Here is a 19,369-nt window from a genome sequence, read left to right on the forward strand (position 1 = left end):
AAAACGCTACCACTTACGGCTGTGATTTTTGGCCATCTTACTCAGTCCCCCTCCGCTCATCAGGTGCAGAGGATTCTTCCCATCAATTAAAAATAAAAGTGTTATTAGTGTTTTAAAAAATGTTGAGAATCTGTCTCCTGTCAATCACGCCATGAAGGCCACACCCCTTCCGGTGGGAGGGGGAGGGATTATAAAACCCGGAAGTGTGGGTGTGGCTCAGTCTCTGCAAGATGGGGGAGGGAGACGTCACGACTCTGAGCTGTGAATCAACTGAACACACTGATTGTCACTGAACTGTGGGGTGGTGTGTTGTGTGGTTTTATGGTGGCCTTGCACCCTGCTTGAAGTGGTAGGAAACTGCACTTGAGTTTAGTGGCCCTGCACCCTGCTTGAAGTGGTATGAAACTGCACTTCAGTTTGGTGGCATTGTACCCTTCTTGAAATGGTAGGAAACTGCATTTGAATTTGGTGGCCATGCACCCTGCTTGAAATGGAATTTCAAGGAATAGCTGTGAGTCAACTGCCAGCCCACCAGCTGTGAGTGACTGAGCTGCCACCGCAAGATTCCATTTGACCCACAATGTCTATATTAACCCTCTGGAAACCAGTCCTTTCAGCCCACAATACCCATACTAGCGCTGCAGAAAGCTCCCCCCCACTGGCCACCAATATTAGAATTGGCGGAGAGGTGGAATATTGCATTGGGGGACCAGCCCTCTCGTGTGAACGTGGGACCCAACTGGTCCCACCTGGTCTAGTTACATTATAAACTTGTTCTGAAGACCTGCATAAAAATGTTGAAAAGAAAAATAAATCTTGGTCCCTCAAATCAAATGGCTGAAGAAATTATAATGAGGAAATGGATGAGCATCAGTCCTCATAGTAGATGTAAATAAACTGTACCAGAAGTATTAGGAGACCCACTGATTATGTTAGAAATCGCTCCAAAGATAAAAAATCAAAAACACAATGTGAAGTGAGAGCAGCGGCAGCTAAAGCGCGCCAGCGTCCACTCTCCCTTCCGACAGCCATCTTGGACACAAACTAACATATTAACTTACAAACAAAAAAAAATTAAAAAAAATCATCCCCCCACAATCATTGCCACTGTGGGGGAAGGCACAATGTCCAGTCCCCATCTCCAGTTCTCCCAAAGTCAGGCCTATTGAGGCCACCGCTATTGCCTCTACGGAGGCCCGATGTTCCTGGCCGTTCTGGCCGGGTGGCGTCGGGAGAGTCCTTTCAGCGGCTGGGCCACCTGGAACGACCGCTTCGTAACTGGGGACGTAACTGGGCTCCCGAAGCCGACAAGGCCGCGCTGGTTTGGAGCTCCCAGGCTCCTGATGTTAGAGTCGGCGCCGCCCGCTCCGCTCCGCAGACCCGCAGCCCGGAGGTGTTGAACACGGCGGTCACAGCTCACCGGAGCTCCAGCGCGTCGATCCAGCGCGACGACCCAGGCAAGGCATCGCCCGCTCCGCTCCGCAATAGCGCTCCAGCGCTGTGCCGCCACCGAAGCCGAGGTGCTGGGCGGTCCCCGACAGGAAACGGCGCTCCACTCCCGCTGGTAGGCCACGAGGACAGTTCAACGGGGCAGCCCGGAGAAAAAGCTGCCTCACCAACCAGGTAGGGACCTAGAAATATTATTACCCCCTACCCCCCACATTAAAAAGTAATTTCTCCCACAGACAAGGCACAGAACACACTAAAACTTCAAAAAAAAGTGAATTAAACGGACGGCTGCTGGTTAGCAGCCGTTCCCCAAGATGGCTTCTCCTCCTAATTCCTTGCAAATACTTCATATGCTCCGTTTTTCTTTTTTTTTCAAGTCCCACCTGCTCATCTGATCCTACACCTATATTTCAGTTGTGTGTATTTTCTTTTATTTTTATGTCAACCCTTAAAGAAGAAAAACTTGCACTCAGAGCATCTTTCATAGTCTCAGTCACCTTAAAGCACTTTGCAGCTAATGAATTGCCTTTTCAAGTGCTTATGCATCAAATTAACTATAAGGTTGAGTTTTAAGGATAATTCCCTCATTCTCCTCAAAGTAACGAATGTCCACCTGAGGCAAACTTAACCTCAGCTTCACATCTCAACTGAAACAAAGCCTTCGAACAATGCAGCATTAAATGGACTTAGACAATGAGATCAAATTCCATAATTTGAGTTACTTTTCAGTGAAGGTGGGCATTAATGTGAAATTCACCATTGCTTCCTGTATGCCCACATAACCTATGGCTGTCTGAGAAAAATATTGCCCAATAACAAAGTGGTCAAACATAGTACATGATCTATCTACTGCACGTTTTTAAGATATGGATTATCAGTCTCTCCGAAATCCTGCAAATTGCCTGGCAGGCTAAGTGAACCCATTTTAGCATACTCCCCCAGGCCAACAGCCCCAGCACCAAGGCATGCTTATAGTCAAGGAAGTCCAATTGGCAGGTTACATTACTTACATGTCTGATATTGAAACAAGCATGCAACCCGAGTTCCATTACAAGAGACTGCCCGGAAGATGAAGTACTGGAAGGCACTGAGCAACACAAAACTGTTTGATGGGGGCACAAAGAGATTGAGCTAAAGTGGCAGTAAGAATGAAGTACCTTCTAAACAGCTTTTCCACTCACCCTTCACCTCTGCCTTACTTGTGGCTGAGTCAATGGGGCACAAATTTACTCATCAGCCAACTAAGGTCATCCTGGATCGCAAGGAATTGGCTAAGAAGAAGTTGGCTCTCTCGACGCTTCATTGGACTGACATCTTGGAATGAGACTTGAACTCAGATTCCTGGGTCTGATCAACAGCTAATTTATGTGCTCCATACAGAATTGTGTGGCAGAATTCCAAGATCTTCTGCTAAAAGGATCAACAAAGCTTTGATTTTTAGAGCAGCTTATCTCATTGTTAAAATGTCTGAAAACACTGTGTAAAGAAATACTTTTAAATGTAATAAATAATCTCGGAAAATACAGCAGCTATTGTCTGTCAGCAGCCTCCCATCAGACTAAAGGGACTAATGATCAGTTTATCCCTTGAAAAGCATGTTGGTTTCAATTCTGTGAAATCATACAGCTCAGAAACAGGCCCTTCGATGCACACCCTACTTATCTATACTATTACTTAAACTCTCATCTTGTCCTCTTCTGGTTTGCGTTTTTAAATTTGTGCAAAAACGGTACCGTATGTCGCTAGGATTTTTTCGCCACCTAACTCACCGTTCTCCTCTGCTCCAAGCGCACCAAGTTTCCGATCGGTGAAATATTACAAAAGTTATTGGTCTGTTATTCGCTAGGACGGTGACGCCCCTTCCGGCACCCACTGTCAATCACCGGCGCCGAGAATAAAGCTGCAGGAGCGGAGTGTGGGCTGTGTTCCGCGGGCGGGGAACTGGCTGTGAGCACGACAGGCGATGGGGATGGGAACCGTTGAGTGAGTCCAGATCCGGGTCCCGGAGCCGGTGAGTGGGTTCGGAGCCGGGGCCGGGGCCAGGAACCGGTGAGCCCACATACCCCCTCCCACACCCCCCCCCCCCCCCTCCCCTCCTTCTAGACGCACCTGCGAGTTGGCGGCTATGCGTCAGTGGATAGGGCAGGGATGGGGTAAAAGGAGACAATGAATAATATTAATATAATATCAAGGGGGTGGCTTGTGTGTGTGTGGGATAGTTAGTGTGTGTGTGGGGGGGTTGGTTGGTGTGTGTGTGTAACGCCGCAGTCCCCCCCCCCCCCCCAGCAAGTGGGCCCCAACTGGTCTAGTTCCTTAGTAGTTCACCAGGCTCCAACCTTTCCCTCCATTTGATTGATCATGGCTAATGTAAGCTGGCCTCAAATTTTACTTCGGAGTCACGTGAGGGACTCCATGAAAGAAACCCGCTACGCGCATGCGTGTCATATCGCATACACGCATTGACGGAGTCAGAAGTGGGAGACAACGTCTCCCTAGAGAGAAAGGCAAAGAAGCAGGTAAGAGACTGCAAAATTTTTCCACTTACCTTGCAGGTAGGAAATACAAGAAGCTGCAGGAGCTGGAGGGAGACTGCAGAAATATTGCAGCCAGAACCAGCTAGCAGCAGCCGTTAGCGGGGAATCCTCCGGAGAGGTTTCCCTAACGGCTATTTTTAGCACAGAACAGCTGTGCCCGACGTTGTTTCCCGCACCGGCAAGACACTGCTGCCGGGCGGGAAACTAAGCTACACGGCCCGGGGAGTTTCTAGACCAAGTCGGGTCTATTTTTAGACGCAGTCGTTCGGCGCTCCGCAGCTGATTAAAGCAGCTGCTCCACCCGGGGGGGAGAGAGAGAGAGAGAGAGAGAGAGAGCAGACATCGGGAACAGCAGCCCATGGACCTGTGCTACGGGGTCTGTGGGGCTGCGGGAGGAAGGACGTTCCTCCGAAAACGGCAGGCTGAAAACCAGTACAGGTAAGAACAAATTTCCCTTACCTTTTTTGGTGCTTTTTCCAGAGTGCTTGCTGAATTCTGAAGAGACTGGTATGTTGCTGAACAGAAGGGAGCCACCTAAGGAAGGCAGGCCACAGCCACAGGTCGTTACTGGTGGGATGCTGAACAGCAGGGAGCCACCGACTGATGTCAGTATAGAGCTGAAGGGCTGTTGTTTAATGACCAGCAGCAGCCAGCTATAAATGTCGGCACCAGCATCTCCCAGATGGGAGCGAGTGCCAAACTTCACCCTAAATGGGTAGAGGTGCCCGTGAGGACCAGGACCATGGGGAACGGTCCAGTGCCCGTAGGCATGGGGACGGGCTGTGGGATATACCGCGTGCGACTAGTGCCCGAGAGCACCAAGGTCGGCAGGAGCGGTCCCATATATTAAGCACCCGCGACGACGAGTGCCCGAGAGCATGTAAGTCGGCTGGAGCGGTTTGCTGGAGTAAAATTCTCCATATTGGCAGGCTCCGGGATTGGAGGTAGCCACAGTGGGCAAATAATAATATAAGTCCCACAGCAGTTTCCCATATGGGCTGCATGAAATGTCGGACGCCTCTTAGGAGGGTATGGAAGGTCTGACGGGGTAAAGCCTGAGCAGGTGATGGAGCCACTGTCCCCTATTGAAGGGGGGGGAAAACAACCTGCCGAACATGATGAGCAGTACTGCCAGCAGAACTCACGGAGAAGGATTGCGAGAGGATGGCTGTGAGTATTGAAGGACTGTGTGTCCACCCATCAACTTCAAGCTAATATTTTGCTGAAGTGTTGGCAAGGCTTCTATACCCCGGAATATTGTGCTGCTCTTAATGTAGCCATTGTTACAGGTGCATTTGCAGACATGTTGGGAAGGCCGTTAGGAGTTGGGGAAAATCCGTAATACTCTGAAAGGTCTCATGGCGGGCATAACAGCTTTGGCCCGCATGTTAAATAAGGTGTACAATATTAGTGACCACGAGGATGCCATTAGCACTATTTTTTTTTTGGAATGTGCAGTTTGAAGGGCCATTAAGCCAGCTCTAGACCCTAGTTCGCTATACTATGTAAGCAAAGGGCTATACACCCCGTTATTTGGGGGGGGAGACCTGTCTAAACAGGTAAAGAATTGGCGAGGAGGCTTCACTTTGGGGCTGATTAAAGCATCCAAAGGTTATCTGGGGAAGACATTAACCTCATGTGCATCCTAAGAGAGGTAGTGTTTTTGTATTATACTACAAAGAATTGGGCAGAGGTACCCAGCAGCAGCGTCCTGTTTAGGGTTTGGGCCGGGACGACCACTGTGGAAGATGCATAAGTAACATTAACCATTAGGCTCTCCACAACCGCATATGAAACCAAGAAAAATAACTTGGTTACCAACAATACCATGGAGGTAGGTGAATTTGGGGCTCCAGCATTAATAGGGAGCACGGAAGTTGGAGGGATATTGCAACTTCATGTTGAAGCGTGGTGTAATATATCTATGGACAGATATATCCTTAGCAGTTTTAAGGGATATCTGATAGAGTTTCTACACAAACAAAACCCTCCAGTACAACATATACCGGACAGATATACATGCTGGTAATGGAATAAACCAAACCTGAACAACAGGATTTGTCTCAAATATCTTTATTAGAAATAAGAAAGATGGGGGTGCCGTATTCTTATGGATTATCAATACTTCACAATGTTGTGCAATTTATTCATTTTAAAAATGGATATTTTTAGCAGTGCTAAAGACTTAGTGTTCAGCAGACTACTGTATGGCAAGTATTAATCTTTAAGATCCTTGCTACTCAATATCCAACAGGGGGAAAAAATTTTAAACCAGCGTTGGGACTGCTGCAACACCAAAATCATAGAGTAATGGTATAGTTGGATGATATCCTTATTGTGGGAATAACTTATGAATCGGCATGTTAGCCAGTGGTTGCCACTAAACTATTGTTTGAACAGCTGGGATTCATTATCCATCCACTTAAGTCAAAATTGACACCATTAACACATTTAATATGTTAATGACTTTACTAATATGGAAAGCCACAGAGTTTAATGGGTGCATATATTATAGAGGTCATTTATTTTGGCCAAGGGGAAAAAATGATAGAAGCTATAAAAGAATTACAATGTGGGGAACACAATGTTTAGTATTGCTCCAAACCCAATAGTTATTCACAACCCGTCTGTGCTATTACAAACAGACGCCAGTGCAATTGGTTATGGTACAACTGATACCATCTCGAGCTATGGGGGAGATGGAATATATAAGAAGCTAACCTACATAACACTAAGGGTTAGAAATGTTAAGTCCATTTCATGGGCAAAAATCTTATTGCTCAGGAATGAAACTGCAGCATGCTAGATGGTAGATAGATAATACCTCGGTAGATAGATGGGTGGAAAGATATCACCAGCTTGTGATGAATTGGCAAATTAAAGTTGGGAATGGTGTGTCCAAAGGAATATTTGGTTATGGGCTACATATCTACCAGGGATACTAAATCAGTGGCAGACACCAGGCCACGAAAAATTATTGGAAGTACTAAATGGATGTTGGATAGATGGTATTTGCTAAAATCAGTAAAGTAGGTAAGGCCGGATATTAGAATTGTATCCGGGGTTAAATCACCAGTTACCGAGGTATGTATCATTGATACCAGATCCTGAGGCAGAAGCTACAGATGCTGTTTTCACTGCACTAGGGGAGGGGTTTTCCATTTATGTATTACCTCCTTGTCTAGTTATAAATTTGGGGTACGAAGGGACATTCAACAGGAATCGGCATTGGGGATGTCTTAGTACCTGATTGGCTTACCCAACTATGGTTTTCCCGGGGTACAGGACATGGTGCTGGAACTATGTATAACGGTAGACGTAGTCCTAAGTTGCTGGTGCATCCAGTAACTGAGGATAGCTATCCATGTCATAGAAAATATTGATTTAGTAGGTTGTAGACTCTATAACACCGCTATGGGACATGGGGCTATCGATACAACTGTGGACATGATCACAGCAGCACGAAGAAGGTCTACTCTATAACAGTATTTACGTCCTATTAATATGGACTAATTACTGCCATGATAACTTTCTGGACCACAGAAATAAGGATGTTCCGGGGGTGCTACAGTTGCTTACCAGCCTGCAATATGGAGGACTGTGTTTCAGCACTGTGAATAATGCCGAAAGTGCATTGTCAAGTTATTTATGGCAAGAAACAGTAACATAACTATATTTGGAATGTAAGTGTGGCTTTGATCTTGCTAAGGAATTGGTCGCCGGCTACAGCATTAAATCTGGATAACTAACTAGAAATGGTATGCTGATAGCGCTAGTCACAGTGTATAAGCTCCAGTTATTGCTAAAAGTAAGACTGGATGGCTTCACTATTGCGGCACGAAGATTGAGGTTTGTGATCCAGGACCGTGTTATTAAACAAAATAGGCCAGGATTAGCGGGGCAGGTCATAGAATTGATGGCCTACCCGGAGGACAATGCCTCTGTATAGTAAAGTATGGTTTTGTTATACAGTAAGAAAAAAGGCTATCAGAGGCAAGGAATTGGCGTTTAATCAGCTTTAAGATACTGTACCATAGAGTGTAACTCATATCCCATATTTCTGCCACCGCAAAATGGTCTGATAGGCGGGAGTGGACAATAACATATTTCATTTTCACCCCACCAGGGCTGCAGCTACATCTGCAGCAAAACGCCTTGATGTATCCATGGACCAAATCATCAGGATTGCAGGATGATTGTTGGAGAATACGTTTCAGAAATGTTAACAAACCAGTTAGCAGTATGGGAACGTGTTTTCGGGGACCAATTTTAAGTTCTGTATGATAATTTATCCCTGAAGAATACAGGGTTATGATTTCAATTAATTCGACATTATTTATCATTTCCATTAAATAATTGGTATGAATGCTTTGAATATAATTAACAATTTCTCTCTAACTACCAAGGCAGTTGTGAAGCATGGACTCGTTTCCACGGCATGAGGTCACAGAGCTTTGAAATCTTTCATGGAGTCCCTCACGTGACTCCGAAGTAAAATAGTAAGATTAAACGAGAACTTACCAGTTTGAAGTTTGATCTGTATTTTATGAGGAGGAACGTTGAGGGAATACATGCCCTCCGCTCCCACCCTCATAGGGTCAAATCTTGAGCTGGTATCTCTTTGATAATCTTGCTATTTTAGGTCAATATAGGGTATCTGTGACCTCACACCGCTGCTTTGAAGGATGACACGCATGCGCGTAGCGGGTTTCTTTCATGTATTCCCTCAACGTTCCTCCTCATAAAATACAGATCAAACTTCAAACTGGTAAGTTCTCGTTTAATCTTACTATTCTCTCTTGTACTAAATTCCCCATAATCATTAGTTCCTCAATCTTTCAAGTATTTATCCATCTGCACTTTAAATATATCTAATGATGTGGTCTTCATCACCCTTGGGAGCAGAGAATTCCCGTGATTCACTGCCCTCCTGGAGAAGAAATTTCCACACCTCAATTTTAAATGATTGATCCATTATTTTGTAGCTCTGTACCAATGTTTGTGACTCGCCAATGAGTGAAAACTTTTCAACAACCTTCCTTTGGATCTTGTATGTTTATTTAAGGTCATCCTTCATTTTTGTAAACCCCAAGGAGTACAAACCCACTCAGACTCAGTCTCCTGCTGGGGCAGTCCCCTCATGCTAATAATTAAATTGCTGAATCTCCATTGGAATGCTTCCATTCCTACTATATCAATTTTTAGATAAGGGGTCAAAACACTATGAGGCATTCCAGGTGTGGCCTCACAAACACTCTGTAAAACTGTAACAAAATCTACCTATTAAACTCCAAGCCTTTAGCAATACAGGCCATTTACTGTTTTATGCTGTGTCCATTTCTGATTCTGTACTTTCAGAAATATGTTAATGCTGTGGTGACAGTGCAGGAGGGTTTTACTAAAATGATTCTAGGAAGGAGGAAGTTAGTTACGTGGATAGCCCACGGCAGCTTTGGTGGCTCAGTTTGGAGCAGGGGAAGTTGCAAAGGAACCCAATAGAGATATTAAAGACCTGAAGGATATAGGATCAAAAAGAAATGGATATAGAATGAAGAGGACAAAGTAACATGAAGAAAAACTTCACAGGGGTTAAGGTTGGACAAGCATTGTTCAGAGTAGTAATGTAAATAGATTCACGGACCATTCGTAAGGGAGTTGGTAGGTATATGAAAGGAAATCATTTCTGGGGCATTATGGTGGAGAGTAAAGAAACCAGACTAGTTAAATTGGATTGAATGACTTCTATGTTGTAACTATTCTGTGACCTGTTTGCATCACTAAATATGAAATATGAGATTCACTTAACGTTTTACAGATGCTGGCGAAATACCTTGAGAATGATGATACAAACCAGCTTCCAACAGCTCTTGGAGATCCTATAATGGTATGTCCCTTGATGACAGTGACACATTTGGTAAATATGTACAGCACTGGTTACCACCACTGATTCTTTGAAATGTATGGGTGCATTGTCCAATGCATTTGTGAAGGGCGGAATTGGCCTGGTAAAAGCAAATGTTCAGCACCACAGAGCAAGGAAGCACTGAAGCAGATGTGCATTCTGCTTCTGGTGCATCTAGATTTAATGCCTTGTAATAGATTGGCCCATGTTCCCAGATAATTAACATAAAATGTACCATCAGGATCTTCACTCGTGTGGCTTACAATTTATAAGTAGAGAAAAATATGATTATCAGAGCCCTGCGATTTAGGAATAGTCAGATAAGGAGCACATTGAAGTACCATGGGGACAATAAGGAAAGACCAATGGGACCTGGAGATATTGTAATAAATGTTTTGAAAATGTTGTGTTAACATCCCTGAAAATTTTGATTCAAACCAACTGATTTGATGCATTTGGATTCCTTACAGGAAATTCTTTGGGATCTTTTAAACCATCAGGAGGGTCCCCGGATCCGAGACCATCTAAGTCATGGTGAACTTGATTTGAAGCTGTTTCCTAAAAAAATGGCTAGTCACATCGTAGCACTGGCCATTGTTTTATTACATCGTTGCTACAAAAATGGAAATGAAATAGCTATGGTAATCAGGTAATTTTTGCATTCACTACTTGTGTAATTTTGTTCGTGAACATTTGATGTCAACTGGTGCATGCTTCATTGAATTTAGGAAAATGAATGCTTGAGGGTGATCATCAGTTCTACAAGTTCATACTGCTCTCGGTTCCATCCTATCGGAAGACTTAAACAGCAGGTACTCTGTTCGTTTCTGTCCAATTTCTTAAATCAAAAATTACAGTGGAATTTCTGTTCCTATTCCTAATCTGAATGTCCTTTAAATGTTGCTTGACTTTTGCAGAACAGAATAATGGTGCACTGCTCTCAGGCAACAGCAATTCAATTCAATTTAACTTTATGGTCATTGCACAGATACAAGTATGGGTACAACGAAATGCAGTTTAGCGTCTGTTCGTAGTAATACAGGTGCACAACCTTTTATCCGAAAGCCTTGGGACCAGACACTTTTCGTAATGGAAGATTTTTAGCGTAGATTTTAACGGCTGGCTCAGTGGTAGAGTGCTCGGCTCATATCCGCAAGATCGCGAGTTTGCGCCTAGATCCCGGCAGTTACTCGATCGCGAGTTTGAGTCTTCAATGTAGTTTTTTCTTGCAGAATAGTAGAGAATAGGGAGGGTTAGGCTGGGATCATTCTCTGCGAGATGATCTTAGTGCGGGAAACAAGTGTAGGAGAGGTGTACTGACTGTGGGCAGAACTTTGGAAGTGATTGCCTACCATTCTCAAAAGCCGCTGTGTCTCCCTGTCCCTCCAACTCCAGAGGAAATTTGCTCCCCGATGGGCCGCTATGGCGACAAGTGGCAGTTCGCCCACAGCCTGAGCTGCGCCACCCCAAGAACAAGACGCACCTTGCACACCATCAGCTTCTGCGTGCTCCTCTGGAGTTGGAGCGGGGCTGGGCTGGAGTTGCTGATCTGGGATCTCCGTGCTTGCAGTGGGCCTGGGGGTCGGTGTCCCGATGAGGGGGCGCAGCTCGGGCTGTGGGCGAACTGCCACTTGTCACTGTAGCGGCCCATCGGGGAGCGGCTTCTGGTGGTCCTGACGTCTCTCAGCTCCTGTCCAGGGGGGTGGCCGGAGACGTCATGACCAACAGGAACCCGCTCCCCGATGCGCCGCTACAGCGAAAAGCGGCAGTTTGCCCATAGCCCGAGCTGCGCCCCCTCATCCGCAGCCCGGGTTCCTCTGGAGTTGGAGCGGAGCTGGGCTAGAGTTGCTGCTGGCTGTGAGTCTCTGGGATCTCCGTGCTTGCAGTCGGTGTCCCGTTGGTCCTGACGTCTCTGGCCACCCCCCTGGAATGGAGCTGAGACTGGGAACTGTACCGCCCTTGCCCCCTCCCTCTGCAACTGCAAACAACCCCACAGTTCCCAGTCTCAGCTCCTGTACAGGGGGGTGGCCGGAGACGTCACAGCCCGAGCTGCGCCGCCTCATCCGCAACCCCAAGACCAAGACGTACCTTGCACACCTTCAGCTTCGTGTTCCTCTGGAGTTGGAACGGGGCTGGGCTGCTGCTGGCTGTGGGTCTCTGGGATCTCCGTGCTTGCAGTGGGCCTGGGGGTCGGTGTCCCGTTGGTCCTGACGTCTCCGGTGACTGGCACTGACCTGCTGGCATCGCTGACGTAAAGACAGTGCAAAGCCCCCGCGCCGGTGTAATGGGCGGGGAGCTGGAGAGGGGAGGGAAGGGGTCACACACATGGCCGGGAAGCAGAGGGGGTGTAGGTGGGGCGAAACTGAAGGGAGCGACAATCTGCTGCTCCCTGCCCGCTGAGTTTATAAAGTTCCTACGCAAGACTCACGATACACTGTGTATCGTGAGTTTACCGTGGGAACTTTTTAACTCAGCGGGCAGGCAGCAGCAGATTGTCAATTATTAACCCTCCCACGCAATATATCCTCACCTTCTCTTTTATGAATGGGGATTTAGTACCCCTTTCTTCAAGGACCGACCGGAGGTTTCGCTGTCACCTCTGCAGGCTGCCCTTGGTGAACGTCTTCAAGGACCGAAAAAATGTCTGCTATTCGGAGCTTTTCGTTATTTTGAACTTCGGATAAAAGGTTGTGCACCTGTAGTGCAATATAGAAATAAAAATACAGAATAAGCAAACAATGTGGACGGAGAGACTGGAGAAATCTATCGGCGGGACTCCGAGTTCAGCAATGTGATAGTGTTGTTGAAGAAGCTGTTCCTCATCCTACTTGTATGAGACCTGAGGCTCCTGTACCGCCTCCCTGATGGGAGGACTTAAGAAATTCCCGTCTCAGACACCGTTTTCGGTGGAGGGCATCCATGGCAGGGAGCGGGGCACCGAGAGAATTGTAATCTGTTTTATCTTAATTGTTGAAAATGATTGATTTTCTAGAATATTACATTGTGTAAACATTTTCAAAGATCCAGTTCTCATTTTGCACATGATAAAATATATTTATAGGAATAGCAGGGAGTAAATACTATTAATTGAACAACCGTTGCAATGTTGTTTTGCCTGTCTCTACAGGTCCGTACGAAGCTTTTCAAAAAGGGGGGTGGCATGACAGGATTACAAAAATTTTAATGTGAAATAATGTGCGCGCTGCGCACATCACAAGCGCGAAGGACAAAGTCCCTCGATCCCAGGGTCCAGGGCCTCCTTAAGGGTGGTGGGTGTATGGAACGAGCAGCCAGAGGAGGTAGTTAAGGCTGGGAATATCCTAATGTTTAAGAGACATTTGGACACGTACATGGATAGGACAGGTTTAGATGGATATGGGCCAAACGCGTGTGAATGGGACTAGTGTAGATGGGACATGTTGGTCGGTGTGGGCAAATTGGGCTGAAGGCCTGTTTCCACACTGCATCACTCTATGATGAAAAAGTTAAGAAGAAAAATGCATGTAGATAAGTAGAGCAAATTTGAAAGAGGAGTAAAATGTAAAGGCAGAGAGAGGTTTATGGGTGGAAAGGAACATAGGAAAGTAGGGGGGGAGGGTGGGCTTGGGCAGATGGGTGAAGGGAAAATAGACACAAAGTGCTGGAGGAACTCAGTGGGTCAGTCAGCATAGATAGAAACATAGAAATTAGGTGCAGGAGTAGGCCATTCGGCCCTTCGAGCCTGCACCGCCATTCAATATGATCATGGCTGATCATCCAACTCAGTATCCCGTACCTGCCTTCTCTCCATACCCCCTGATCCCCTTAGCCACAAGGGCCACATCTAACTCCCTCTTAAATATAGCCAATGAACTGGCCTCAACTACCCTCTGTGGCAGAGAGTTCCAGAGATTCACCACTCTCTGCGTAAAAAAAGTTCTTCTCATCTCGGTTTTAAAGGATTTCCCCTTTATCCTTAAGCTGTGACCCCTTGTCCTGGACTTCCCTAACATCGGGAACAATCTTCCTGCATCTAGCCTGTCCAACCCCTTAAGAATTTTGTAAGTTTCTATAAGATCCCCTCTCAATCTTCTAAATTCTAGAGAGCATCTCTGGAGAATATGAATAGGTGACATTTCACTGAGTGCTGGAATAACTCAGTTGGGTCAGGCAGCATCTTTGGAGAAAAGGTATAGATTTTATTTTGGGTCAAGACCCTTCTTCAGTAATATTCATGATGTGACATGTATAGACATTCCTGAATGCTACCCAAACCATCGTAAGCTACTTTGTGACAGTGCTTGCCCTCTCCTATAACATCTCTGCTGCCTTGGGTGATGCAGGACAGGACACAAGCTTTGGGACATGGTGTGAAGCTGTTGCAGTCTGTCCCAGCTTGGTAAAAGCCTAGAGGAGTGGATGTGGAGAGGATGTTTCCACTAGTGGGAGAGTCTAGGACCAATGGCCACAGCCTCAGAATTAAAAAGACATTCCTTTAGGAAGGAGATGAGCAGGAATTTCTTAAGTCAGAGGGTGGCGAACTGCAGAATTCATTGCCACAGACAGCTGTAGAGGCCAAATCAATGGACATTTTTCAGGAGGAGGTTGATAGATTCTTGATTTATATGGGTGTCAGAGGTAATGGGGAGAAGGCAGGAGAATGGGTTTGAGAGGGAAAGATAGATAGAGTCATAGAGTGATACACTTCGCCCAGCATGTCCCATCTACACTAGTCCCACCTGCCCACATTTGATCCATATCCCTCCAAACCTGTCCTATCCATGTACCTGTCCAACTGTTTCTTAAATGTTGTGATAGACCCTGCCTCAACTACCTCCTTTGGCAGCTTGTTCCATACACCTACCACCCTTTGTTTGATTAATATACCCCTCAGATTCCTATTAAATCTTTTCCCCTTTACCTAAAACTTATGTCCTCTGCTCCTCGATTCACCTACTCTGGGCAAAAGACTCAACCTGATCTATTCAAATCATGATTTTATACACCTCTATTAGATCATCCCTCATCCTCCTGTGCTCCATGAAATAGAGTCCCAGCCTATTCAACCTCTCCCTATAGCTCTGGCCCTCTAGTCCTGGCAACATCCTCGTAAATCTTCACTGTACCCTTTCCAGTTTGATGACATCTTTCCTATAACATGGTGCCCAGAACAGAACACAATACTCTGAATGCGGCCTCACCAACTTCTCATGCAACTGCAACATGACCTCCCAACTTCTAAACTCAGCCTGACCCGCTGAGTTACTCCAGCAATCTGAAACGTCACAAAACAGGGCAAGATTAGCAAGTTTGCTGATGATACAGAAGTGAGTGGTTTTGCACATAGTGAAGATGGTTGTGAAAGATTGCAGCAGGATCCGGATCAATTAGCTAGGTGGGCAGAGGAATGGTTGATGGTTGCATGGTTCCTTGAAGGTCGAGTCGCAGGTACATCAGGTGATCAAAAAGTATTTTGGCACTTTGGCCTTCATCAGAATATTGTTGGGAGGTCATGTTGCAGTTGTACAAGACGTTGGTGAGAACGCATTTAGAATATTGTGTTCAATTCTGGGCACCATGTTACTGGAAAGAGTACAGAGAAGATTTATGAGGATGTTGCCAGGATTTGAGGGTGTGAGCTATAGGGAGAGGTTGAGTAGGTTGGGACTCTATTCCATGGAGCGGAGGAGGATGATGAGGTGAAATCTTTGGAGGGGGGGGGGGGTGAAGGTGGGAGGGGGAGCGAGGGGGAAGGGGGAGGGAGGGGTGGGAGGCATGGGTCCGCGCGGTGGGGGAGAGGCGAGGATCCGCGGTGGGGGGGAGAGAGGCGAAGGTCTGCGGAGGGGGAGAGGTAAGGGTCCACAGCAGGGGGGAGAGGCGAAGGATCCGCGGGGGGGGGGAGGGGAGAGGCGAGGGTCCGCGGGGGGGGGGGGGGAATGAAAGGCGTGGGCCTGGCAGGAGTGGGGGATGGAGTGTGTCCAGCCCAGCGGGGGGGGGGGGGGGGGGCTGTTGTGGGCCCGGCAGCGGGAGGCGAAGGCCATGCCGGAGCAGCGTCTGGTGTTGAGGTTATGGCCGCTGCCAGTTGTTCCCGCTCCCACCCGGCGATGGGAGAACGGTCTCCTGTTAGACCATTCCTGTTAGTTTGCTACCCAGGATAATAACCACTCCCCCTCCCGCAACGTAATATTCCGCTACTTGCCCAGAGTAGACACGAGGCATCCAGGCGATCATTGATTGTGTGGAGTGCAAATGGCGATCTGATCCCACCCGTGCCCACTGCGCACGCACGGAGAGACAGCGTCATTTTGCGTCGCTACTGTGTCAGCGGCTTCCCCCAACTGCGCAGGCACGGATGGCTGCAATTCGTTTTTTCCCCAAATCATCCAGCGGGCAGGAACTTGAATTTCGGGTAAACGCTGATTGCGCTCCAAATGTTTTTTTCCTCGGGATTTTTTCTTACTGTGGGGTGGGAAAGGGGGGTGCGAGCACACCCAACGCACCCCCTCTTCGGACGACCACGCTATATCTTCAGACTAATTAAATGTGACAATTCAAAATGCTCCAAATCTGTTTATTTTTACACCCCTACACTGGTGTCTATCTGACTCTTTTTCAGTTTGTTTACAATGCTCCATAATACTGGTGTGGTTGTGCTTCATGCAATTCCTGAGCAAGAATTTCTTGTTTCTCGATTCCAGTCCCAAGTTATTAAAGGCAGTGAAATACACTATTTGGCCAAGTCTTGTGTAATGACAAATGAAGTTGGCTCGCTATTGAATTAACTGTTAATTGTGCAGTGTTAATTATTCAGCTGCTTTCTCTTACAGCTTCGACATTGCGTTGGAAGCCTACGGAAATGGGATGAGATTCCCGGACCCTCAATAGAGCAGGTGTCTGAAAGTCCATGGTAGGAAAATGGGCCAAATAACAACAATGATAAGGAAAATGCTGCTGTAAGATTGATAAATGGCTTGTAAGTGGCTGATTTGTAGGGACAAGGAAAAGTCACGGGTTCAACTCTTGATCTATGCTGAGGTTTGCTGAATTTTATAGTCTGACTATAAAATTGTGTTTTTATTCCTTTCAATGGGGGAGGGGTAGGGGTGCCATCCACGTAGCCTCTGGGGAGGAGAGAGGATACTGGATATTGCGCAAGGGCTTTATTCATCCATAAGCGGAGTCACATAACATGGATATAGGACCCTTGTCCCAACTGAAGAAGGGTCTTGACCTGAAACATCACCCATTTAGTCTCTCCAGAGCCAGGATCAGCCGGTGCCAGCGCCTACCCCCTGCGCCGGCTGCAAGCCCGGCCCGACATCTCCGGCCGCCCCCAGACAGGGACGGGACATCCAGAAGGGGACGGGGACGGCCCAGCAGCATCCAACAGCGCCCGCAGCGCTGGAGACCCGGGCCCAACACCGACCACGGACCCCGACCTCGCTCACTCACCAAAGCATAAAATAATAAAAACGACAAAATAATCTTAGCTTTTAACAGAGGAACAATAAATAGAACTAATTCATAGTTTGAAAGCAGACAAAAATGCTGGAGAAACTCAGCGGGTCAGGCAGCATCTATGGAGCGAAAGAAATAGGCAACATTTCGGGTCGAAACCCTTCTTTAGACTGAGGTTCCTTCTTAAACATCATAGTTTGAAAGCAGTATTTTCTTACCTAGAAGAATCAAAGCTGGAAAAACAGATGAATAGGATACACAGCTCCACTGCTTCCAGCAATGTTTATCCAGAGTAACCTTTGACCTGGGCATGTGCAGTCGGAATACCGCTTATTAATGTTGAGCCAAACAAATTGAAGATGACGACTTTTTTTTTCACCACATTACTGCAGGTCTGAGTATTGGAGTCAAAGAACACTAGCTACCTCTGGCAGTCTCATGGAGGAAATTGTTTCGTACATAGTAAAACGGCTAAAGCCAGTCTACAATGAAGAACTGAATACGTCACAATTGTTAGCTGAGGAGTAAGTATCATGTCTCTAGGATTTGACAGTTTTACTGTGATTGTTTCGAACACATTGACACTAGTTTGAAAAAAATTTGGTGGCATGCACACTGCAGACCTAGTGGTGTAAAGGTAATCAAAACATAGGAGTGGGACAATTAGAAAATTACAAGGCAGTCATTCAGATTGATTTGTGATTGTGAAATTGCGTTTGATAAATTTGTTGTTTTTTTTGAGGTTGGAGCAAGAAGGGTGGATAAAATAGACTTAATGTGCATTCGATTTCCAGAAGACATTTGCTAAGATGCTACAGAAAAGGTTATTGCATAGATTAAGAGTGTCTGGTGGCAATGTATCAGTAACGAGAGGGAAGTCGTCGGTCATTTTTGGATTGTTAGTAACTAGTGGGGTTTGACAGGGATCCGTTCTGGGACCTTAACGGTGTATATTCTATCTATACATAACTGAAACTCTCATCTTGTTATCTTCTGGTTTGTGTTGTTATTACATTTGTGCACAAACGGTACACGACACCACTTCAGTTTTTGGCCACCTTACTGACCATTCTCCTGTGCTGCAAGTGCAACAAGTTCTATTCCGATCGGTGGTATATTTTAAAAGCTATTAAGGTTTCAAAGTCTTTAAAACCGCGCATGCGCAGATTGGTCTTCTCTCCTGTCGGTCACCACCGGGACGGCATTGCCACTTCCTGCAACGACGCCGCACTGATTGGCCGCGTCAGCTGTCAGTCACCGGCGGCGCCCGCTTCATCCCTCTTTGCCTGGCGCATCCTCTGCTGGCGCGGCCTTAGATGCTGTTGCTTCGGGGCCCCGCCTAGGATCCGAGACCTGGGTAATGAGCCTGGCACTGAGGGTGCTGACGGCTGATGCTCCTCCGGGGCCACGCAAGAAGGGAGAGGAGCGGCAACCTCAAGATCCTGGGGGAGGTGAGAAGGGAGAGTGGGGGGGATTGTGGGAGAGGAGGGGGTAAAGAGGGAAAAGGGGAGGAAGTGGGGGAAGGTGAGGAGGGATAGAAGGAGAGGAGGGGTGTAGGGAGGGAAGAGTAGTTATGGAGGGAGGGAGTAACTGAGGATAGGGGAAAAAGGTGATGGAGGGATTGGGGGAGGGTAGGATGATAGGGAAAAGAAAAGGGAGGAAGAGTGGGGGAGGAGGGGGAATAGAGGGAGGAGAGTGGGCGAGGTAGGGAGTGGGAAAGGAAGGCAGTGTGGGTGAGGAGGGATAGTGGGGGAGATAGGAGGAGGTGAGGATTGGGGAGGTGGGGGATAAAGGGCTAGGATGGGGTAGGGAGGGAGATTAGATGGAGGAATGGGGGGAGTGACTGTGGGTAGGGGAAAGGAGAGGGAGGGAGAAGTGAGGAAGGGATTGGGGAGGGGAGGTAAAAGAAAAGGGAACGTGAAGAGGAGGGGGAGAGAGTGCTGGAGGATAAGCGGAAATGAGCCATCCTTGCGCCGTTGGGGGCTAAGGGTGAGTGGTGGAATATTGCGTTGGGGGAATGGGTTGCTTTGGGGGACTAGGCCTCCCA

General features: G+C 47.0%; 1 protein-coding gene across 8 annotated transcripts in view; it reads left to right on the top strand.

Moving 5' to 3' along the window:
* Positions 1-19,369, top strand: part of LOC129699444 (endoplasmic reticulum membrane-associated RNA degradation protein-like) — a 61,444-nt gene that overhangs the window by 30,873 nt on the left and 11,202 nt on the right. For all 8 annotated transcript variants that reach the window (XM_055639243.1, XM_055639244.1, XM_055639241.1 and 5 more), the window contains 5 exons: positions 9,799-9,867; positions 10,356-10,526; positions 10,614-10,697; positions 16,692-16,771; positions 17,715-17,846. In XM_055639243.1, coding sequence (XP_055495218.1) covers positions 9,799-9,867; positions 10,356-10,526; positions 10,614-10,697; positions 16,692-16,771; positions 17,715-17,846 — 536 coding nt within the window. The remainder of the gene's footprint in view (positions 1-9,798; positions 9,868-10,355; positions 10,527-10,613; positions 10,698-16,691; positions 16,772-17,714; positions 17,847-19,369) is intronic.

Source organism: Leucoraja erinacea, chromosome 8 (assembly GCF_028641065.1).
Source record: "Leucoraja erinacea ecotype New England chromosome 8, Leri_hhj_1, whole genome shotgun sequence".
NCBI lineage: Eukaryota > Metazoa > Chordata > Chondrichthyes > Rajiformes > Rajidae > Leucoraja > Leucoraja erinaceus.